Source organism: Pogona vitticeps, chromosome 2 (genome assembly GCF_051106095.1).
Source record: "Pogona vitticeps strain Pit_001003342236 chromosome 2, PviZW2.1, whole genome shotgun sequence".
Classification (NCBI taxonomy): domain Eukaryota; kingdom Metazoa; phylum Chordata; class Lepidosauria; order Squamata; family Agamidae; genus Pogona; species Pogona vitticeps.
The window spans coordinates 143888768-143909296 of NC_135784.1; the positions used below are offsets into that span (position 1 = coordinate 143888768).

General features: G+C 44.3%; 1 protein-coding gene across 4 annotated transcripts in view; it reads right to left on the bottom strand.

Moving 5' to 3' along the window:
• Positions 1–680: 680 nt before the first annotated feature.
• Positions 681–20529, bottom strand: part of TTYH2 (tweety family member 2) — a 73964-nt gene continuing 54115 nt past the window's right edge. The window contains exons 9-15 of one of the 4 annotated variants that reach the window (XM_072990754.2): positions 19478–19570; positions 18100–18192; positions 17844–17986; positions 16506–16691; positions 12816–12894; positions 12134–12167; positions 3452–5172 (exon numbers count right to left, since the gene is read on the bottom strand). In XM_072990754.2, the coding sequence (XP_072846855.2) occupies positions 12141–12167; positions 12816–12894; positions 16506–16691; positions 17844–17986; positions 18100–18192; positions 19478–19570 (621 nt within the window). In that variant the 3' untranslated portion in view covers positions 3452–5172; positions 12134–12140. Of the gene's footprint in view, positions 5173–11943; positions 12168–12815; positions 12895–16505; positions 16692–17843; positions 17987–18099; positions 18193–19477; positions 19571–20529 lie in introns of all 4 variants that reach the window. The other 3 variants (XR_013541059.1, XM_020813137.3, XM_072990753.2) reach the window with 3 other exon arrangements.

Here is a 20529-nt window from a genome sequence, read left to right on the forward strand (position 1 = left end):
GTGCTCACGACCTGGGGTTCAAATCCCAGGTAGCCGGCTCAAGGTTGACTCAGCCTTCCATCCTTCCGAGGTCGGTAAAATGAGTACCCAGCTTGCTGGGGGGGCACAATGTGTAGCCTGTATAATTAAATTGTAAACCGCCCGGAGAGTGCTTGTAGTGCTATGGGGCGGTATATAAGTCCAAAAAAAAAAAAAAAAAAAAAAAAAAAAGCTCTTAATAAGTCATAAGAACAGGAGAAGTTTTGTGTGCAAAGGGAGCCTTCTTCCAGCTCAGCTTGAGGGGGTGAGAGGGAAAAAGGGAATGGTCCAAAATGCCTCCTGACCAGATGTTGCAGTGTCAGGCGCTGAGTTAAAGCGTCCCAAAATGAAAGCCATACACTTGAAAAATGGCACCAATGGCAAATGTCTTTCTCTATGTATTTAGACAAAGGGATGCCAGTCAACAAGGACATTCCATACATGGTCTAGAGCAGTGATCCCCAACCTTGGGCCTCCAGATGTTCTTGGACTACAACTCCCATAAACCTTCACCACCACCTCTGCTGGCCAGGATTTCTGGGAGTTGAAGTCCAGGAACATCTGGAGGCCCAAGGTTGGGGACCACTGGTCTAGAGAACTACGAAGCAGCAGCAAATTTGGACATGATGTACAAAAAGCAAAACAACACAGACAACCAAAGGTCACCTTTTAGTAGAAGTCTTTAATATTATTAGTTTCCCAATCAGTATATACAAATCAGGCAGAGCTCCAAAGGAGTCGGAGATGAGGTTAGTTCACATGCTCTTTTTTTTTTAAAAAAAACACTTTTGTGTTACAATGACACGATTAAAAGCATAAAATCACTGTGTGCACCTCCCCGTGCCTTATGCTGTAGTCAATCATATGTAAGATGAGTTTACAAATTATGTTGCCATACATGATATGTACAAGTTATTCTTAGTAAAAAAACCACAATGAATCATTGTTGTCAAGTAATTAAAACCACTGTGTGGCATGGGATGCTAAGGAAGGGAAGCTCTGTACCTCTGCAATTATCAGTGCTGATAGCTCCTGTGTAGCAGCTGGCAGAAGCTGTTCTGAATGCAGGACCATCCAAATGTCACTATCCAAGACCGAGGCCCACCCGGGAAGCCTCATGTACAGCCCCGAGATTTGATCATGTTTCCTGGGTTCTTTGTGCTGGGGTGGGTAGGGCCATCGGTCCTTTGTTCCCATTTGCATGTTTGAGTGTATATGTACATATATATTGCTTTATGAACTGCTGGATAGGTCAGTGGTTTAGGCATCTGAGCACAGAGCCGGAGGCTGGGAGTTTGATTCCCCTACTGTGCTTCCTCGAGAGGGGCTGAACCTGATGATCCATAGGGTCCCTTCCAGGCCTGCAATTCTAAGATTACAGTATTATTATCTCCCAATAATGTCTAAAGTATGAGAATTTGAGCACCTCATTGAGAAAATTCAATGCAGCCTATGTAAATTCAACCTCACTGACTTAAAACGCATTACATGCTTGTAGTAGCAAATGCTGAAATTAGACTAATAAGAGTTTAGTGCTGGAGGAGTTCAGGATGAAAGGACATTCATTCCATCCATTTGGACGTGCTTTGACCTTCTTTCCTCAAGGCATCTCTCTCCTATTCCCCAAAATCCAGCATAGACAGGACATCTCTCCTTCTCTCTATTCCTCTCTCATGAGGATTCCTCACTCCAACACTGGAGGGAGAATCAGGGTCTGTTTCTCCTGACAGCCAAAATGTACTCGCCATCAATGCAGTCATGAATAACTCTGGTTTACCACTTTTACAGCCCCATCATTGCAACAGAAAATAGAGAAGAATTTATGAAAGGTAATGGTTTATCAATAGCAGTGCTTTAAGAACAATGCTTCTCAAACGGAATTTCTTCGTAAGTCAACTCAACCTTTCTGATTCCTTTGTAAGCTAACCTCATCTCTTCTGAGCCTGAATTTTCCCCTGTGCAGGGCTGATGCCAGGTTTTCTGGGATCCTGCGTAAGATGCCCTCTAGCCGCACATTCTAAGCAAGGCCCTGATGCCCCTCCCTCCACAGTCTGGTGGTGAGCACCTACAGGTAGTGGTGCTGAGAGCAGTGCAGCTCCTAACACCCAGTTTTCTCCCAACCCAGTGCTGTCAAGAGGAGCACTAAGGGAGGGGATTGCAGTCACTGCTGCCAACTGAGTTCCTTATCCTGAAAGCTTCTGTGGCCGCCATGTATTATATGCTTTATCTCTACTGAAGTACCATTACAACATAAAAATGGCAGAAATGGCACAGTGACATCCCTGCTTACCGCAGCCAGGACCCAGGTATTTACCTGATCCCACCAGGTGCTAACACTGGGTCTGTCTCAATGCAACAGAAAACACAAGATGATCACATCAGCAGTTAAGCCCCAAACAGTTTGGTATCAGGCTAAACCCAGAGTTAATCCTACCTAGAGCAGTCCCAAAGAAATCAGTGGGACCTTTGTCCACATCAAACTTTGACTTAATGGGTCTACTCAAAGTAGGACTACCACTGGATTCAGCTCATTGGCTAGTAGCTTATTACTAGTCTCAACTAGAGAACAGACCCACTGAATCAATTGCTGAATCAATTCACACTTAATGTGAATCCCACTAAGTCAACGGGTCTACTATAGTAGGAAGACATTGGCCATTGCATTTTTAACATGGTTATAAATCCTGGGTTGTCTTATCTTCATAGGCAAGGATAAAGAATTGCATTTTTAAAATTCCTTGCCTTTTAAGAGGGTGTGGTATTTTCTAATACCATGGACTTGTAATTTGCATAACCTGCCCAAGTTGTGCGAGGTTGACTAAGACAGCTTCACAACTTTGTTTCCTGGACTTTTAAACATCGGAAGCCTCGAAGGTTCTTTCCTTCTGTGCTTGCCATGTGTATGTGTGCTTTGTTTCTTAAAGAACATTAGCTTTGTGTAGCCTGCCTCAGAGAATATTCTACGTAAATTACCGAAAACCTTGATGGGGATGGGGTGGGGGAGGGGGAGAAGTACTCCCTGGCTGAAATCCTGTAGTGTACTCAGTTGTAACTAGACTAGGTCCACTGAATCAACAGAACTTTCGGAGGAGTTAACTCAACAAAATCTCCACTGATTCAGAGGGCTTCCTGGAGTTGAAACTTATTACTCTACACAACTGGTTTTCAGCTCTCTTCTTGCATGTATGCTGGTAGCAAGGAATCTCAGGGGCTTGGAAATTCTTCTTCTAAGCATCTTGTCATATCGAGACCATGTCAATTGAGAAGAACAAAGAATTAACCAAGAGTTCTTCCCACATTCCTTCTAAACATTAATTTAGTTATATGTTGAGAATAAGTATTTGAATACAATATAAGCATGACATAGAACAGGGAAGGGGGGGATATGGGGTCCTCCAGATATTGGACTAAAACTTCCAACAGTACTAGACAATTTCAGGCAACGGTGAGGAATGTGTTAGAAGTCCAGTGACATTTGGGAGGTTATGAGCTCCCCATCCTTGACATAAAAGGAAAGAATGAGCGTCTTAAAGAACCTGTACATTGTTAATGGTGTGCTGTCCATTTAGTTAAGTGGTTCAGAACCTTAGGTTCCCAGTTGTTCCTGGACGAAAAGTCCCAGAAGCCTTCACTACTAGCCAGGATTTCTGGGAGTTGTAGCTGAAGAAAATCTGGGGACCCAAAGGTTGGGAACCACTGGTTTAGTGAAAGAAAAAACATCTCTGCTGTTATGACCCCCACAAAAATACTGCTAGCACCACTCTAAAGCCAACAGCTCCCTATTATGTACCAATCCAATCTTTCTGGTCCTCCCCACCTCCACCCGCAGTAATAAGAAAAGATAATGCTTGAATGAGTCCCAGTTTTACCACGCGCAGATAACGCTATTCCACTACCTTGGGAAATAATTTTTTTTTCTTTTCATTTCTTCTTTGAGGAAAAAAAAATCAGTGCTAAAAACAGAAGTCAAATTGCAAAATAGTCATACAAATATACATATCAAAACATGTAATCAGTAATAAAAATCCTGTAAAAAGAATTTTAAACAGGTTATGTTCTTTGGATAGCTGATATAAAACACTGAAGGAAAAAAAATACACAAAACAAAAATAAAATAAAATACTGAAGAAAACAGAAATATCAGTTTGTTCCAAAGAATACCTGAGGCCACCACAGCAATAATGGGTGAATTTATATTCATTTTAGGAGCAAAGGAACAGATGACAAGGGGGGGGGGAATACTATGCACGGAACTCGTACCATGGACACCAAACAGGTGCTGTCAGAAAGCGTGAGGAGGAGGACGATGAAGAAGAGGAGGATGATAAAACAGCACAGTGCCAAGCCAGTTGTAGGCCTTCTGCAGAGGCCTCACCAAAGGGAAGAAATGAAATTCATGCTAGTGTCTGACATTACACTTTAACTCAGGAGCATCCTCTGCCACCGCATGTGCCCCGTTCCCCTTCGGTCATTGTGCACCACATGTTGGTGCTTTGTTCACCCCTACAGTGTACTGGTCTTAGTATTTGCTCTTAATTTTAAAAAAAGGTAGTCCAAACACCACCATGATAAACGGACAAAAAAAGAGTCTCCCTGCCCTGGAAATCAGTGCAGGGAAAAACCCCAAACAGGAAATTATTCTCTGTGCATGAACACAGGGCGGTCCAAATCCTATTCCCCCCACCAAAAAAAAAGGCTGGGGAGGACAACACACAGATGGGAAGAAGGGGGAGAGAGAGGGAGAGAGGAGAGGATGATTTGAGGAGAAGACTTCAGAGCCTTCTGCTCTGGGGATGGAAGCCCTGGGCACCCGTCCTATGTGTGCAAAAGAGGAAGACTAATGACTCAGAGGGAAAAGCTGCCAGTCGAGCACACGGGGTCACTTCCCTGGATGACTATCCAGATGGCCAGTGAGTTTCTTCGTCTGCTGACGCCCCTCTTCCAAGCACCCTTCTCCGCCACTTCACTGTGGAGGGAGGTCGCCCTCTTTCCCCTGCAGTCCATGTGACTCCGGTGGTGGTTAGGTTCCGCTATAGCAACATAGTTTGTGGGTTTTTCTCTACAAGGTGAGTGCTAGGCTGGAAATTCGCTGCCGAACTGTCGCCTGTGATCATCATTAACCGATAGATAGGTTGCTCGCATACTTGGAGAATACTAGGGAGAAAAGAGAGAAAGGGGGAGAAGTGAACACAGGGCAGTTCCACCAACCAACCTATGCTCTAGCTCAGGGGAAGACACTGTCGATGCTTTAGGACTACAACTCCCACAAACTCACACTGGCTGTGGCTCCTGATAATTGTAATCTGAAACAATGGAGACCTAAAGGTGTTCCCTTTCTTGATCTAACCAGCACAACTTAAGGGATATCTCCTAAAAAATGTTTTGAATGAAAACCCATGAGAGTAATATAAATAACACAGGTGAGGACAAGAAGGTTTGCAAGTCTGTTTGAACATTCAATGATGTTTTATAGAGCAAAAACAGTGGAACACATCTTACCCACCAGGAAGGAAGGGGGTGAAGTGAAATGAGGTGAGAACAGAAAGGCAACCAGAAAGAAGGGAGGCTATAATGCTGCCATGGGGAGAGGGGGAGCATACATCCTGGAGTTATTTCTTAAAGAAACTGGGCTAGTGAAGGAAAAGGGATAAAAAATAATACGCACAGCAGATCTAGCAGAAGAAGTGGGAATAATTTGGAGAGGGGGTAGGGAAGAGGATGAGGGTCTACCTGAAAAATGTCATTGTTCAGACCAAACAGTAAAACAAAATCTGATTAATACACCAGTTGTGAAATCTATTTTGGTTATCGGCTGCTATTAACATCCCCTGTAATGAGCAGTTTTAAATAAAATACCACAATCTTTCCTTACTGTCCCTCTGAATCACAACATTTCTGCTGTGCTGATATCATTCAGTCTACCCTAAGAAAAGCTCAGAGTATGAATGTCAGCTGTTTTACTTCCTGACCTGGCCTCAAATTTAAAGGGAAGTGGGGTCATCCTGGGGGAGGGGGCACCAGCAGTCTCTCTCTATCTCTCCCCCCCCCCCCGGCAGGTTCTGTTTACAGAGGATAGGTTCTTTGGTGAAGAGGCTGGAAGAAGGTTTTTTTGAACCTCAGCTAGCAGAAATGCCCAACCAACAGGCCAATTGGCCATGTTGCCGGCTTAATTCTAGTTTTTCTTTTAAAAAAATATTCTGGGTACGGTCAGAACACTAAAGAATATTTAGCAAACACCAATCTGTAAATGAGTCTAAATATTTGTGGTTAGCATCCTGCAGTTTGTATCTTGCACATACAACAGGTTTCATTTCCATGATACAGCATGTGCGTTATGGGTAAAATCAGTGGACTCCTAATACACCTCTCTCCAGCCTGCAGATGCACACAAATTCTCAGTGTACTGTGTGAAGTGACTTTATCATTCTATTTCTTTGTAACTTAATATGCTGGCATTTCTTGTGGTAGAGCCCTCATGCTCTACAGTGTATGCTAAATCTATAAAGCAAGAGCAGATACTCGGGAACTAGAATTCTTTTTTTTTTAACACAGTTGACATAGGGATCAGGGAATGTGTGGCCTTGTGGACTTCAGTTGCCACCATTTCTGATCAGTACAATCAATGACAAGGGATGATGTGCAATACAATCGAATAGCGTCTGAGGACCATGCGTTACTCAACCCTTAGGTTAAGACATAACTAACTGGAGGTGCTGAGTACGATGCACTTTTTATTAAGATAAAATGTACCACCTCTGTGAGTCAGCGAAGGCCCGCCTAAGGCAAAATGCTTTGCAGGAATGTCAGCACCCAACAGGCAGTAGATCTACTGGTCTACTGGAACTCAACCACTTGCCCATGAAGAGAAACCGGGGTTTACCCTCTCTCCACCCTGAAGTTCAGACACACTGATTACTACTAGTTCCAAGTTCATCTTCAGATGGCCGTCTTTCCACACAGTCACCTGTGCAGGACTTCCACATTCACTCACTACACTTTTCCAAGGCTCCACATCTACCGTAAGGAGGTCAGTGTTCTCAGGACTCTGCAGCCAGTGTGGTGTAGTGCACAGAATGCTGGGCCTGACTCAGGGAGACCTGGGTTCTAGGGCCAGATAGGCTAGAAAAGAGACAGGGAACAACATGTGCAATGTAACCTAGGCGCTCTCTCTCTCTCTCTCTCTCTCTCTCTGTGCATGCATATGTGTGCATGTAAGGATCAAGTGGTAGCAGGAGGGAGGTGACAGCTGCCCTTAACACATTGGAGGAACAATAGAAACACAATAAATCAGTCAAAATATTTTGTTGCTGGGCGACGAAATCCTTCCCTTAGCTAATGCAACCTCTGTCACTGGCACAGGCAAACAGCGATTGCACAGGGCTAGGCAGGGCATCATCAGTAATTGCTTCCTCGTCTCAGACCTGTCCCATTTTGTAAACTTCTGTTGCTAAATATTTCTTAGAGATGTAAAAATGTCTTTGGTTGTTATGTGCAGTCACATCACTTCAGATCCATGGCCACCCCATGAGCAAGCAACTCTCCCCAAGTCTGTTGTCCTATCATCAACAGCCCTGTTCGTCACTTGCAAATTCAATGTCGTGGCTTCCAATGGCAAAAATCTTAAGCCTGGCATTAATATTTGTTTTTAAAGTTCTTTTCCTACATCTGTCAAAATCTTTTGAAAATTCCTTGTCTTCTGGTTTGAGAATTCATAAACCCACTCAGGCAAATTCCGCTTATTCTGCAGAGTCTCAAAACTATTCTTACCTGACTTTAACAATACTAATACAGATACTAATAATATAGAAATCTTCTCTTTTGTATTGCAAGTTCTAGACTAGCCATTCTCTATAGGGGCTGTACAGCCCCTTGGGATCCCCTGGCACATTTGAAGGAAGGCACAGATTCATCTCTTTGTGTTGTACCCTTGTTTGCACACAGCCAAAAGGCTTTCCTTGTTTGACAAGAGGCCCTGGAACCTGAGAAGAGCTCCTAAAAGGGCCATGCCAAGAAAAGGCCGAGAGCCACTGTTCTAGACCACCCATTGGATGTCTTTCCTCTCCTCAATGTAAGCAGTGGGATGGCCCTCCCATCCATAATGCCAGAGCAGCAAGTGAATTGGATCACACACATATGCATACCTCACTCTGCCCTACCACTAGGCAGAGTGAGGTGGCCACCTCTTTGGTGTCAAGAAAGGTAGCCATATTTTTTACTAATTAACCTTGTTAATTGTGTATATTGTCATAACCGCTAGGATGAGGTTGTGTGAGAACCGTTTATGGGATTTTCAGGCTCAAGTATCAGTATAACATAACCGGCTTTGAGATATCTGGAGCCAGTCTTGTACTATAAGTACTCCTGGAAATACAGAATTCTCTCTCTCTCTCTCTCTCTCTCTCTGTGTGTGTGTGTGTATGTGTGTGTGGTTGTTATGTGCAGTCACACCATCTCAGATCCATGGCCATGGTGTGTGTGTGTGTGTGTGTGTGTGTGTGTGTGAGAGAGAGAGAGAGAGAGAGAGGATGAGGGAACATAAGTGACTTCCAAGTCACAGCATTAAGGAAAATTATTCACACCCTATTTTTCTGGAACTTAAAAACAGCTTGAAAGCCTTTCCTTGGGGGATTTAAATCCTATTTAAATTGGACTGTTCAGTGTACAGAGGAAAAGGTTTGGATTAATCTATCTGCATTTAGTTCCATCACCGCCATCCGTGTGCTCTTGGCCAACTGCAAACCCTGTAACGGCAAGATTACAAGCTCCCAAGCTGGCACAGTTCCAATAATTAAAATACTTGATTTAAATATAGTTCCTGTAAAAGAGGGAATAATTGTCACATAACCTGCAAACACAAGAATGTGGCAGCTTGTGATTCAAATTTCAGTAGTTCTCTTTCTCCTGATTTATTAGCACACAGGCGTGCCCACCCAGAGCTGGGGTTCTGACTTCTAATTCTCATCTGTTGCATTGTTGTTGTTTAGTTGTGTCCGACTCTTCATGACCCCATGGACCAGAGCACGCCAGGCCCTCCTGTCTTCCACTGCCTCCCAGATTTTGGTCAAATTCATGTTGGTAGCTGTAATGACACTGTTCAACCATCTCGTCCTCTGTCGTCCCCTTATCCTCTTCCCTTCACACTTTCCTAAACTAACATCAGCGTCTTTTCCAGGGAGTCTTCTCTCCTCATGAAATGGCCAAAGTATTGGATCTGTGGTTGTTGTGGGTTTTTCGGGCTCTTTGGCTGTCTTCTGAAGGTTGTTCTTCCTAACGTTTCACCAGTCTCTGTGGCCGGAATCTTCAGAGGACAGCATAGAGACTGGCGAAACGTTAGGAAGAACAACCTTCAGAACACAGCCAAAGAGCCCGAAAAACCCACAACAACCATTAGATCCTGGCCATGAAAGCCTTCGCGAATATATTGGATCTGTCCTTCTAGTGAGCACTCAGGGTTGATTTCCTTCAGAATAGATAGGTTTGTTCTCCTTGCAGTCCAGGGGACTCTCAAAAGTCTCCTCCAGCACCACAATTGAAAAGCAACAATTCTTTGGTGGTCAGCCTTCTTTATGGTGCAGCTCTCACTTTCGTACATCGCTACAGGGAAAACCATAGCTTTGACTATGCGGACCTTTGTCAGCAAGATGATGTCTCTGCTTTTTAAGATGCTGTCAAGGTTTGTCATCACTTTCCTCCCAAGAAGCAGGCATCTTTTGATTTCGTGGCTGCTGTCACCATCTGCAATGATCATGGAGCCCAAGAAAGTAAAATCTTTCACTGCCTCCATATCTTCCCCTTCTATTTGCCAGAAGGTGATGGGACTAGTGGCCATGATCTTTTTTTTTTTTTTTTTGATGTTGAGCTTCAGACCATTTTTGGCACTCTCCTTTTTCACCGTCATTAAAAGATTCTTTAATTCCTCTTCACTTTCTGCTATCAGAGTGGTACCATCTGCATATACTGTATGAGGTTGTTGATATTTCTTCCGGCAACCTTAATTCTGGCTTAGGATTCATCCAGTCCAGTCTTCCGCATGATGTATTCTGCATATAAGTTAAATAAGCAGGGAGACAGTATACAGCCTTATCGTACTCCTTTCCCAATTTTGAACCAATCAGTTGTTCCATATCCAGTTCTAACTGTTGTTTCCTGTCCCACGTATAGGTTTCTCAAGAGATAGATAAGGTAGTCAGGCAGTCCCATTTCTTTAAGGACTTGCCATAGTTTGCTGTGGTCCACACTGCTGTCATAGGACATGTCTCCATTAAAGAAAAAGAAATTCCCCAGGATTTCTCCTGAGATTTAGGCCATATCTGAACTTTGATATTCACAACTAGTACATTGTGGAAATTTCTATAAAATGCAATGGTACACACATGAAACCTCTAGACTGCTTGCAGTATCTGGCATCTCATTGCCATACAAAGTATAAATACACCTTTAACTGTGACAAATTAGAATGAGGCATTTGAATTTCTTGCCCCCTTTGCATTTCCACCTTGTTCAGAACAAAATGTATGTACCATTCTAGCTTTTAAGGTGTGCAGTAGGCCACTAGATAAGACTCCATTGTTTCAGGAAGGGTGTTATCTCTCTCTCTCTCTCTCCCCTAAAGGATTGTGTAATGGAGACACTCAATCTTGCTTCTAAACAACCTTGGTTTTCTGCCTGTTGTCTCCCAAATGGTGGTCTCTAGTACAGTGGACATTCTTTATACTTAGTGTTGTCTTCGACCAAAAGTTTGATAGCATCAAACCAGCAAATGAGTTCTATAGCAGCAGTTCCATGAATCGTTCCTGGTTAACATCTCAATAGTCAGGAATGGGCCACATTCACATTTTACTTATGATTAGCTCTCTTGTCTTGTGTGTTGTGCATTATAAAGAGACACACATCTCTCTTTTACCTGGCTCAATCTTTTGACATCCTGGGTCCGATTTCATTTGTTAAGAACATCCCCTTCCCTCTTCCCACTCCTGTCTGTGAACACACGGTATCTGACAAGCAGAACACTTCATGCCTCTGACTAAGCTGGCCAGATAAACTTATAGCACAACACACCTTTTCATCTCTAAGGTATCACAAAGCCCCTTTGTGGCTAACCCCTGGGAGTTTGTCTTCACAGGCAGAAGGAAAACACAAAGTTGGACAAGCTTTTATGGAGCAGGTTACCTTGAGTTTTCACTGCATTAAATTTACAAGCTTGTATCAAGTGAGTATTTAATGGTGCATACTTGCTAGAAAATGCGTTTATTTTAAAAATCCCACCCACACCACAGATTCTCAGCATGGTGAGGACTGGGATCATTTTGCCTGCAGATTCATCAAAGATGCTTTCAAAAAATATTCCTATTAAAGTACCACATTCAAAATAAATGCAGTATGCACCACCAATAAATCGTTTCATGGGAATAAGTCTAAACCACCTGAAATTTAGGGGCCTTTCCTCTAAAATTTCACCCTTTATAAAACTGATAAAGGGTTTCAGCCTCACCCATTGTTATTCTATAACCTCAAATGTACCCGTGGAAGAAAAGTTAGTAGAAATGGCTGACATTCTTATAAGTCAAGGTTTTCACTCTGCATGTTTATTGATTTTATGTAATCCTCTGGTGATCCTGCTACGGCTTTTGGGGTTTGTGAAATGTTCAAGGAAAGTTTTACCACTGTCATCTGCCTTGTATGAGCAGGGATTGGAACCCAGTTCTCCTGGGTCATAGTCTGCCACTCTGTCCACCGACACCACACGGGCTGCTTATTGTTCATGAGGGGAAGGGAAATTCACAACACAGGGAAGTAAATGATGGAAAGTGATCAGGAGAAGCAGCAACCAAAAAACTAACAGTTGAAAAACAACAACCCACAACTTAACAAACTCCAGCCCCAAACCAAGAAAAAAATACAAAGGAAAAAAAATAAGCAACTTACTCTTGCAGGGCAACATAGCTCCACCACAGTTGATGCAAAAACAAAACAAACATTAACAGGCAGGATGTGTTTTAGTGGAACATTATGCCAAACGTAACATAGTGCTTTTGCTTGCAGTAAAGTAAGTTTGCAGAAAAACTCAAAAGGATTACACAAAGGAAAAGGAAAAAAGCAAACCAAGGGTACATACTCATCTTCTAGACGTTAGAACTCGAAACGGTTTTCTTCAGAAGCAAGACAATTGAACAAAATGTTAAAACGCGCATGGGAGATAAATTAAAAAAAATATGGCACTGTGTAATATGGTTTTTATATATTTTTATATAAATATGTATACGTACGTATATAAAGAAAAGAGAAAGCCATCAGTAGGCGAGATCAGTCAAGGTGACAGGCCTGCAGGTAGCTTGGCAAGCCCAGCCCATAGATGTGGCCCATGAGCCAATTGCCAAGGGCATCCCATAAAGGGGCTCCCTACCTTCTGGTCCCACAGCTGCAGGGACGCAGTCTCGGTGGACTGTACCCTGCAGGCTTCATCAGTGGCGCAGCTCAACTGTGAGAACAAGAAAGGCCAGCCTCCACAATGGCAAGGCTTCTGGCAGTTGGTCTCGCCTTCCAGCCTGTGCAAACCTCTGGGTTTAAGACTGTCGTTTCCTGCCAGGTCTGCTCTTTTCCTCATCTCTCATATCAGAAACAAAACTATTTTGGCTTTTAACAAAAGCAGGAGGCTTTCTCATCACCCCCACTTTTTTAAAAAAAGAGAGAGGGAGAGATGCTTGCATATGTGGAGGGAGAGAGAATGTTAGTAAAAGTGAAGAAAAAATAAAAAGGGTCTGTTATAAAAATGATTTAGCCTCTGACGCCCACCGTACCGTGGGGGGAGGCGATCCTCTTCCAATCAGTGGGACGTTTTCATAGCGTGGGTTCCCACCAAAGAGCACAGCTTGGTTCCTGCAGGTAGAGAGGAGTAAGGTCAGGAGGACACTCTGTGAAAACGAAGTCCGTTGCAAAGCCTCTGGCTGAGAATCATCCCTGTCACATTTCTACAGAAGCAGCCAATCTTTGCCAGGAAGGGGTTTGGGATAGGGTAAGGGGGGGGGGGAGAAAAGAAGTGCTAACTCCCACTTGAAATGGCTGTGGGTTTGTTTGTTTTTCTAAGCAATAATGCCAAACCTATTATTATTATTTCAATTCCAAGTAATATGTTCACCTTGGAAATATCACTAGTCTTGTCCAGGGGTGACAGAATGTCAGCCATTGAGCCAACGGCTGTGGGGTGTGCTAGCAGAGCAGAGGAAAACCTGACCCTCACTTTACCTTGCAATTCTTTGAGGAAAGGAAGAAACCCAACCCCACTTTCTTTGTAATGTTTTAATTTGTAAGGTAACTCGTGCTTTTTTTAAAAAAAACAACATCCGAGAAACACTGTAAACCAGGTTGGATCCCTCTATGGGGGAGAAGGTGAGATACAAAACAAATTAACAAATAAATAAGAATAACAACTCTACCTCATTCCTCAGAATCATTACGTAGGGTCTCTGCTTTTATTTCCTCCAAAAGAAGGACAAAAAAGGGTGATCATCTGTATAGAACTACCTATGCTAATTTGTACACAAAGACGAAAAATTAGATATGATTTTTTTTTTAAAAAAATTAAACACAACTACACAAATGTCTGTCGCTTGAGCAGGGAAGACAATGACCAGGTGACCTCTAGGTGCTGTCCAGGTGATGCTCACTGTGGATGATGGGTAGCTTCGAGGTCCCTGGTCTCCTTCCTCCTTGCAGGTTTTTTTTTTTTTTAAAAAATCTTTCAGTTAGACTTGGGCTGAACAGCACTTCAAATGCAAGACAGTTTCAGAAAAAGGGTTGTTCGCTAGCAGCCCATTAAATGGAGGACTGTCCTCCTCAAAAAAAAAAGGACATGGGGCCACTCTACCACTGCCTTAGTGAGCACTGATGGTGACTAAAAGGCTAACTAGAGCCGAGATATTAAGGCGATGAGGCAAAGGGCTGCCTGAGCGTATGAATATTATCTTCCTCATGGGAAGGGGGGGGATCAGTAGGAAGACAAAGGATGGTCTCTGCTGAGCTTCCAGATGTCAACCAAAGGCTGCAGTCAAGATGCTGCCTGCCTTTGGCCTAACGGTTCTCCAACGTTGACCTAGTGAGACTCCTGGAGTGGGGAGGTGTTGGGCAAGGGAAGAGGAAATGACACTAGGCTGACCATTAGACCTTTAGGAGATTTAATCCTAGGCCTGCACTTGAAAGACCAGCAGCTCAGCAGAAGATACTCAACTGTCTGTACCACATGCAGCTAGCTGTGTGGGTGGTATAGTCCTTTCACGGGACCATCCCTTCCCAGAATGAATAAATGTTTCTCATAAGCTTCTCCAGATTCCAAAATCTTCTCGCACAGAGTCAAACAGCTTTAGGTATCACTAGGTTGCATAAGGACTTGCGTTGGCCTGTTAAAAACAGTGTACTTCGATCTGCTTCTACTTGCTCCAGAACTCACAATTGCAAAAGGAGGGTTTTTTTTTTAAAGTTGCTTTCTTTTTTGGTGGTAGTGGAGGGAGACATGCAGGGAAACAAATCTTATGTATTCTCCCTTTTTGTCTTTTTACACAGGCAACAAGAAATGTTTCAGGCACAATTGTTCCAAAACGGATACACAAACTGTTTCACAACGTTTTTTTTTTTTAAAAAGAATCTTCTAAGTCATTAAAAAAATATACACTTTCATCGAGACTTTCATCCGATGATTTCCCTGCGTGTGAGAGTTCCACCTTTTCACTCCTCACGATTGCCCCAGCAAGGGAACTCTTCCATCTGGCAAGCAACTGGCAAGCCCCAGCCCTCTTCCCAAGGCTTTGAGTGACAAAGGCAGGCAGGGAGAGTCGCCTTGGGGTCTGCACAGTGACTCCCTTCCTCAGCTTTCAGGTGAGGCAAAAGGACGAGGGCTTCTTCATTTGCTCCTCAGCTGAGGCACCTTTATTTAGCCTCTGTGACAATGCAGCGGAGCCCCATCTGCCAGCCAGGACAGGGAGAGATGACGCTACCTTGACCGTACCGTATCATGGATTATTTTTAAAATCACGCAACTGTATTAAATGCCAGGGATGTGCATTGGGCAGTGACAATGGGGCACCACTACAAATATAAATAAAATACATTTGACAGAACTCAAAGATATTTTATACCTGTGTCAATGGCATAAATCAGAGCAGTGAATGACCACTAATCAGAAAGTCCTCAAATAACTTCCTAATTGTGTGCTGAGTCATGCAAATGGCATGCTACTAGAAATTCGATGGGGGACTCATTAATTTGCTGCTCTGAATTACACCACTGCATTTACACAGGAGTAAATATGGGATTCTGGCAACTGTTTGATCTGGGAGAACAGATGTTCTTCTAGAAGTTTCCATACATCCATGCTAGTGGGATTCCTGCCATCCTAGCAAAGGCATCCCGATTTTAGATCCATCTAACCCAGAGAGACACGGTCATCTGGCTTTGCGGATGATGAACAGTCAGCGGGTGGATGAAGTGCAAACTATTGTACTACAATACACTGTCTTTAATGTTGCCAACAGTCAGGTGGAAATTTTGGCAACACACCTGTATGCTTTCCAACGAATGGGATGGCAACCCAGTACCACTCAGATCTTGGGGGTCACAACTCCCATAATGCCCAGTCATTGGCCACACTGAGTGACAGCTGTAGCTCCACCTCTGTTCTAAGAAGTATGAACACCTTCAACCCCTTCCCCTTTACTTCTCTTCACTTATTACCTTCTTCCAACCCTGGAGGAACTGCATTGAGGCAAACAAATCAAACAGTTTGGAGGGACAAGGAGGACCTAAATGAGGATGAATTTATGCATTGACTTGGGAGCCTGATAAAGCCTTTGCAAAAGAGAGAAGCCATGTGTTTCTTATTTCCTGGATAACACTCTGCCAAATATAAGGATATGAACAAAGGCCTTTTGGAGAAAGAACTCAAGAACTTGGATGTTCGAAAGTTATGGAAAACAGAAGGCTCTGTCAAATGATGGCAGGGGATTCGCTAACCACATCTGGCCGAGAAAGAGAGTTTCAGTTCGTCTCCTTTGTCTATCACGGCAAAACCAAACAAATCGTCCTTACACATCTCGTCTATGGATTCGCTTTTCAAGGAACACCTCCAAGGGCTTTTCTTCCTTTCTTACCACGAGAGGAACCTCTAGAATTCCAAGACCTCTCAGTGATTTGCAGCTGGCTCTTCTATGGAGTCCAGGACATCCAGTCTGAAAGGGGCAGTTGGGCAGCCAGCTGCGGGGAGGGTGGAATGGAGACACGGTGGTTCTCAGAGAGGGATGGAGTGATGGAAGCAAACATGAGAGTCAGCATGGATCTTGGCCGGAGCAGATGGTAACATAGCATGAAGAGCTAAGGATGGGAGCTGCAGTTAGGCAACCAGAGCTTTTGACGTTCTCTTTAGGGACTTTTGGAGACCTACAGGCCTGTGGGCGGGCTTAGGTGCAGTTTCACTGGTATGTCGGCCATTTTGTACTCACATGTATTCGGACACGGGGGCATTGGAGATGGTCTGAGCTGGAGGCTGGAGACTCGTCTGACTGCCCAGGCTGCTACTGTAGCTGCAGAAACTACGAAGCTGCCCACGGTTTGGGTTGTGGGCTGCGATACGCTGGGCCTGAGGGTTGAAGGGGTCTTCTTCATCTATGTCATCGTAATCTCGGTCCCTGCATGGAAGGGAAAATAATCCAGGAATACCAGGCCGAGGTGCTGGCTCAGCCTCCAGAAGGAGAAGGTCTCACTGTGGAAACAAAAGCTGCCCAGGAAGATGCCACAGACTGAATCAGGAATGCTGTCCCACCTAGCTTGGTATCCTCGACTCTGACTGGCAGCTTTTCTCCAGGCTTTCAGACAACTCTTTCTTAGTCCTATGTGGAGGCTGAACATGGGACCTTCTTCATGCAAAGCACATGTGGCACCTCTGAGCTATGGCCCCTTCCCCCAGAAGTCCCATCGCAGAGCCAAGCGAAAACTTTTTTCACTGGCCATAATGATAAAAATAAGGAAAGACAGGGCACCACTAGTGGCTTCAGGAAGGAGGTATGAGAATTTCAGATGCTTTGGAGACCCACTTCTTGCAGATTCCCTTATGAATGCACAAGCAGGGCCCATGGAAGAAGTAGGTGTTCCCAAAGGAAACAGTTCCACAGCAGGAAACGCATGTGTCTCTGTGGAAAACTAACCCCCAGGTTAGCTTACTAATTAAACAGGAGCATGAAAAGAATCCTAAATATCTCATGCTACTTCCAGCACGGTGGTATTAATACCGGAAGCAGGACATGTCTCTTGCAAACTGAGCAACAAATGAATGGATGCCGGGCAATAGTGAAGCTCCTCCTTTGTCACCTCACCTCTCTGCTGTGCATGCTCGCCCGCCTGTCTCTTTCTCTCCCTCTGCTACTGCTGCTCTTCTTCTGACAAATGAAGGATGAGCACTGGGAGGGGAGGACCCACTGATGTTGGGGGAGGACTGTGGGGTGGGGTGTTGCTCAGCAACAGATTTTCATGTTCCATATATTACTTCAAGGAGGCCATTTAGGAGCATAACTGACGGCATGCTACCTAGACAGTCTCTAGGCTCCCAAGCAACCTGGAGAAACCTCCACTGGGTGACATCTGGGAGTCTTCCCTAGCTTTTTGACAGAAATATTCAGTATGCACAGCTCTAGCAGTGCAGCGAGGGAAGAAGAAGGGACCAGGCACCAAGACACAGAATGCCAATTTTGTTGGATTCACTCCCCTTCTACAAACCTTTTGTAGTTAGCGAGATTGTTTTTCCCCCCCCTCTGTGTCTGCTTTTAGTGACCTTTCCCTTTTACCTGCTGGCTAAGTGCTTCCAGGCACGCGGCACGGCACAGATAATGGTGGAGAAGGCTACCGCAGCCAAGAGAGAGAAGAGAATGAGGTAGAGCAAGCCTTCTACGCCATCGTAGCAGATCCCGATCAAGGCATCCAGATAATCCTTGAGTTGGAGAGGAGGAAAGAAGAGGAGGGGAGTGTCTCGGTCTTCATGGTGCCAAAAGGCACTGGTTGCACAAGTCCCCAAGGCACAGGAGCCCTCATGCTGCTGCTCACCTTGTGCAAACCCCTGCAATCCAACATGGCAGTCAACTGGTGGAGGCTGGTCTCCGAGTAGTTCAGGAGCTGCTGTATGGCAAGCAGGTCTTTCTACAACGAGGGGAAAGCAGTGACAGAAACAGTGTATTTGTGGCTGGGGAAGACACACGTTGCCAGATCCGGTACGATGGCCTTTGGTGCAGCAACACCCAAGTGGACATACTTCCCAAATACGAGCAGGAAAGGGGAGAAACACAGAGACCTTTGTCTTGTAGACATTTGCTGAAGTCTATGCAGGAATTCAAGGCTTCTACCACTTGGGCTCAGTCTTTCCGAAGCAGCTGTCTGCCAGATGTGTTGGGACTACAACACGCTGTCTGGGTCTGGTGGGGCTTGTCACACGACACACCTGGCAAGAGTCCAGCTGAGGAAGGCTAGCATGGCCCCTTGAGGAATGAACTCACGCAGCATTAACAACTGCACAAGGGGAGGCTTCTACCCGCCCACCTACCCGTGGTAGCAGAAGACACATCTGCAAAGGAGAACCTACTGTAGCTTGACTGTAGGGTCCCCTAGATTTACAGCCCCAACTGTACAGTGTTCCCCATTCACAAGGGGTCCCAGGGGCATATCATGAAGTGACTTCTACTGGTCTCCCCTCCAACACACATGCACTAGGTGGGCAGGGATCAGGCCAGTGGCTGCAACCCTGCTCTCCTGCAGTTGTTAAAAGCCTAAGGAATCATGGCTCTTCTGTTAGAAAGCCTTGGGTTAGAATATCCTGATGTGAGAAGTAAACTGGTCAGTCTATTCCACTCTTATATAAAGCTGTATGATTATGGGCCAGCCTGTCACGTACACAGCAGTCATAAAAGCAGTCCTTGGTCATTGAACAAATGCTGACTCAGTCTCAAGTTGGGCAGGCTGGGCTTCTGTCCCAACAAGAAGTGACTAGAATCTGAGAAAAACATCTCTTTATGCTCATTATTTTCTCCATGAAAGCTTGCAATTTGTTTGATTTTTAGTGGCCCAATGAAAGGAATGGTCCCCTTTTACATTTGTCCCTAGACAGCTGCACTTCCTCTTTTCTGAAAGTGGTTTCTCGTTTCTAGAAACACCAGTTTCTAGGTTCTTGCTGCAATGGTCACAGAAAGTTTGCTCTGTTGCCCACATATTTTGTCCTTTCTGCTGCCTGCTGCACTTTCATTTCAGCTTGTCTACAAGTAACCAAGATTCTCCACATGAAATACATGCCAGCCTTCCCACACCACCAACCAAGTCCTTTTGCCAAACAATAATCCTGAAAGCAAAAGAGGCACAATTCTTTAAGCCACTTGGTTTTGTGGGCTGCTGTAACCTTGGTTCCATAGGATATTAAGAGAGCCAAGCTATTTACCTCAGCTGTAGGGAAAAGAGGCACCGCAAACTGCATGAGGCCCTGAATCTGGATTTGCATGGTCGTCAGAGAGCGCTGGTAGATGGTCAGGGCCTGCAAACAGGGAAGAGAAGACACAAGACACGAACCAACCTTTAACTCACAAGGCCATAAACCCCAAGTCCAGAACTTTACTCTCTTAGCTACCAAGGAAGTGGCTCTTTTCTAGATGGTCTTCACTGGAGAGGGGCAATGTTCACAGATTCTCTTGCCCACAATAGAGAACAGAGCTCAGACGTCAATAATCACATGCAATAAAGAATTAAAAACTTGTTATGCTAACAAAACACACCAACAAGGTTAATTTTTTTTAAAAAAGTAACAATTAGTGTTTTCTGTTATTTTAATTCAATTTTGGGGGTTCTCATTTTTGGGCTGGGGGATATTTTTTAGAAAATTTAATTTTTTTAATTGAGTAATTTACTTCTTATTCAATTATTATTTGCAATTACAGCAACACATTAATTTTATAAATTCTCTAAACTGTTAAGTGTTGAATAATTTTCTACAGTATTTCTGGTGTTAATGTGTTAGCACTACCACGTGCATGTCCAAGCTTTGGAACAGAATCTATAATCTACTGTAGAGATGGGGTATTCATATACGAATATGGATATCCCCACACAGGTTCACTCAGCGATCCGCCGCTGACGCAGACGGTGCGATTCTATGAATGGTTCCGCACTGTGCGATCCGCTTGCCACTCCTGGCAGGAGGTTGGAGGACAAGACTCTCTGCAAGGTTGAAGAGTGGCGGGTGGATTGCACGTTGCAGAGCCATTCATAAAACTGCACTGTCCGCGTCCAATCAGTGAGTGGATTGTCTGGCCCCATGGGGCTGGACCCCTTCTTAACGCCACCTGTGCGGGGATATTCGTATACAACACCCCCATCTCTAATCTAATGTCATGTGTATTACAATAATGAACTTATAAACTATATCCAGTTATTTTCCCTCAAGTGAGCACACTATAGACATACTAACAGAGAATTCCAACCATCAGTGTGTTTGTA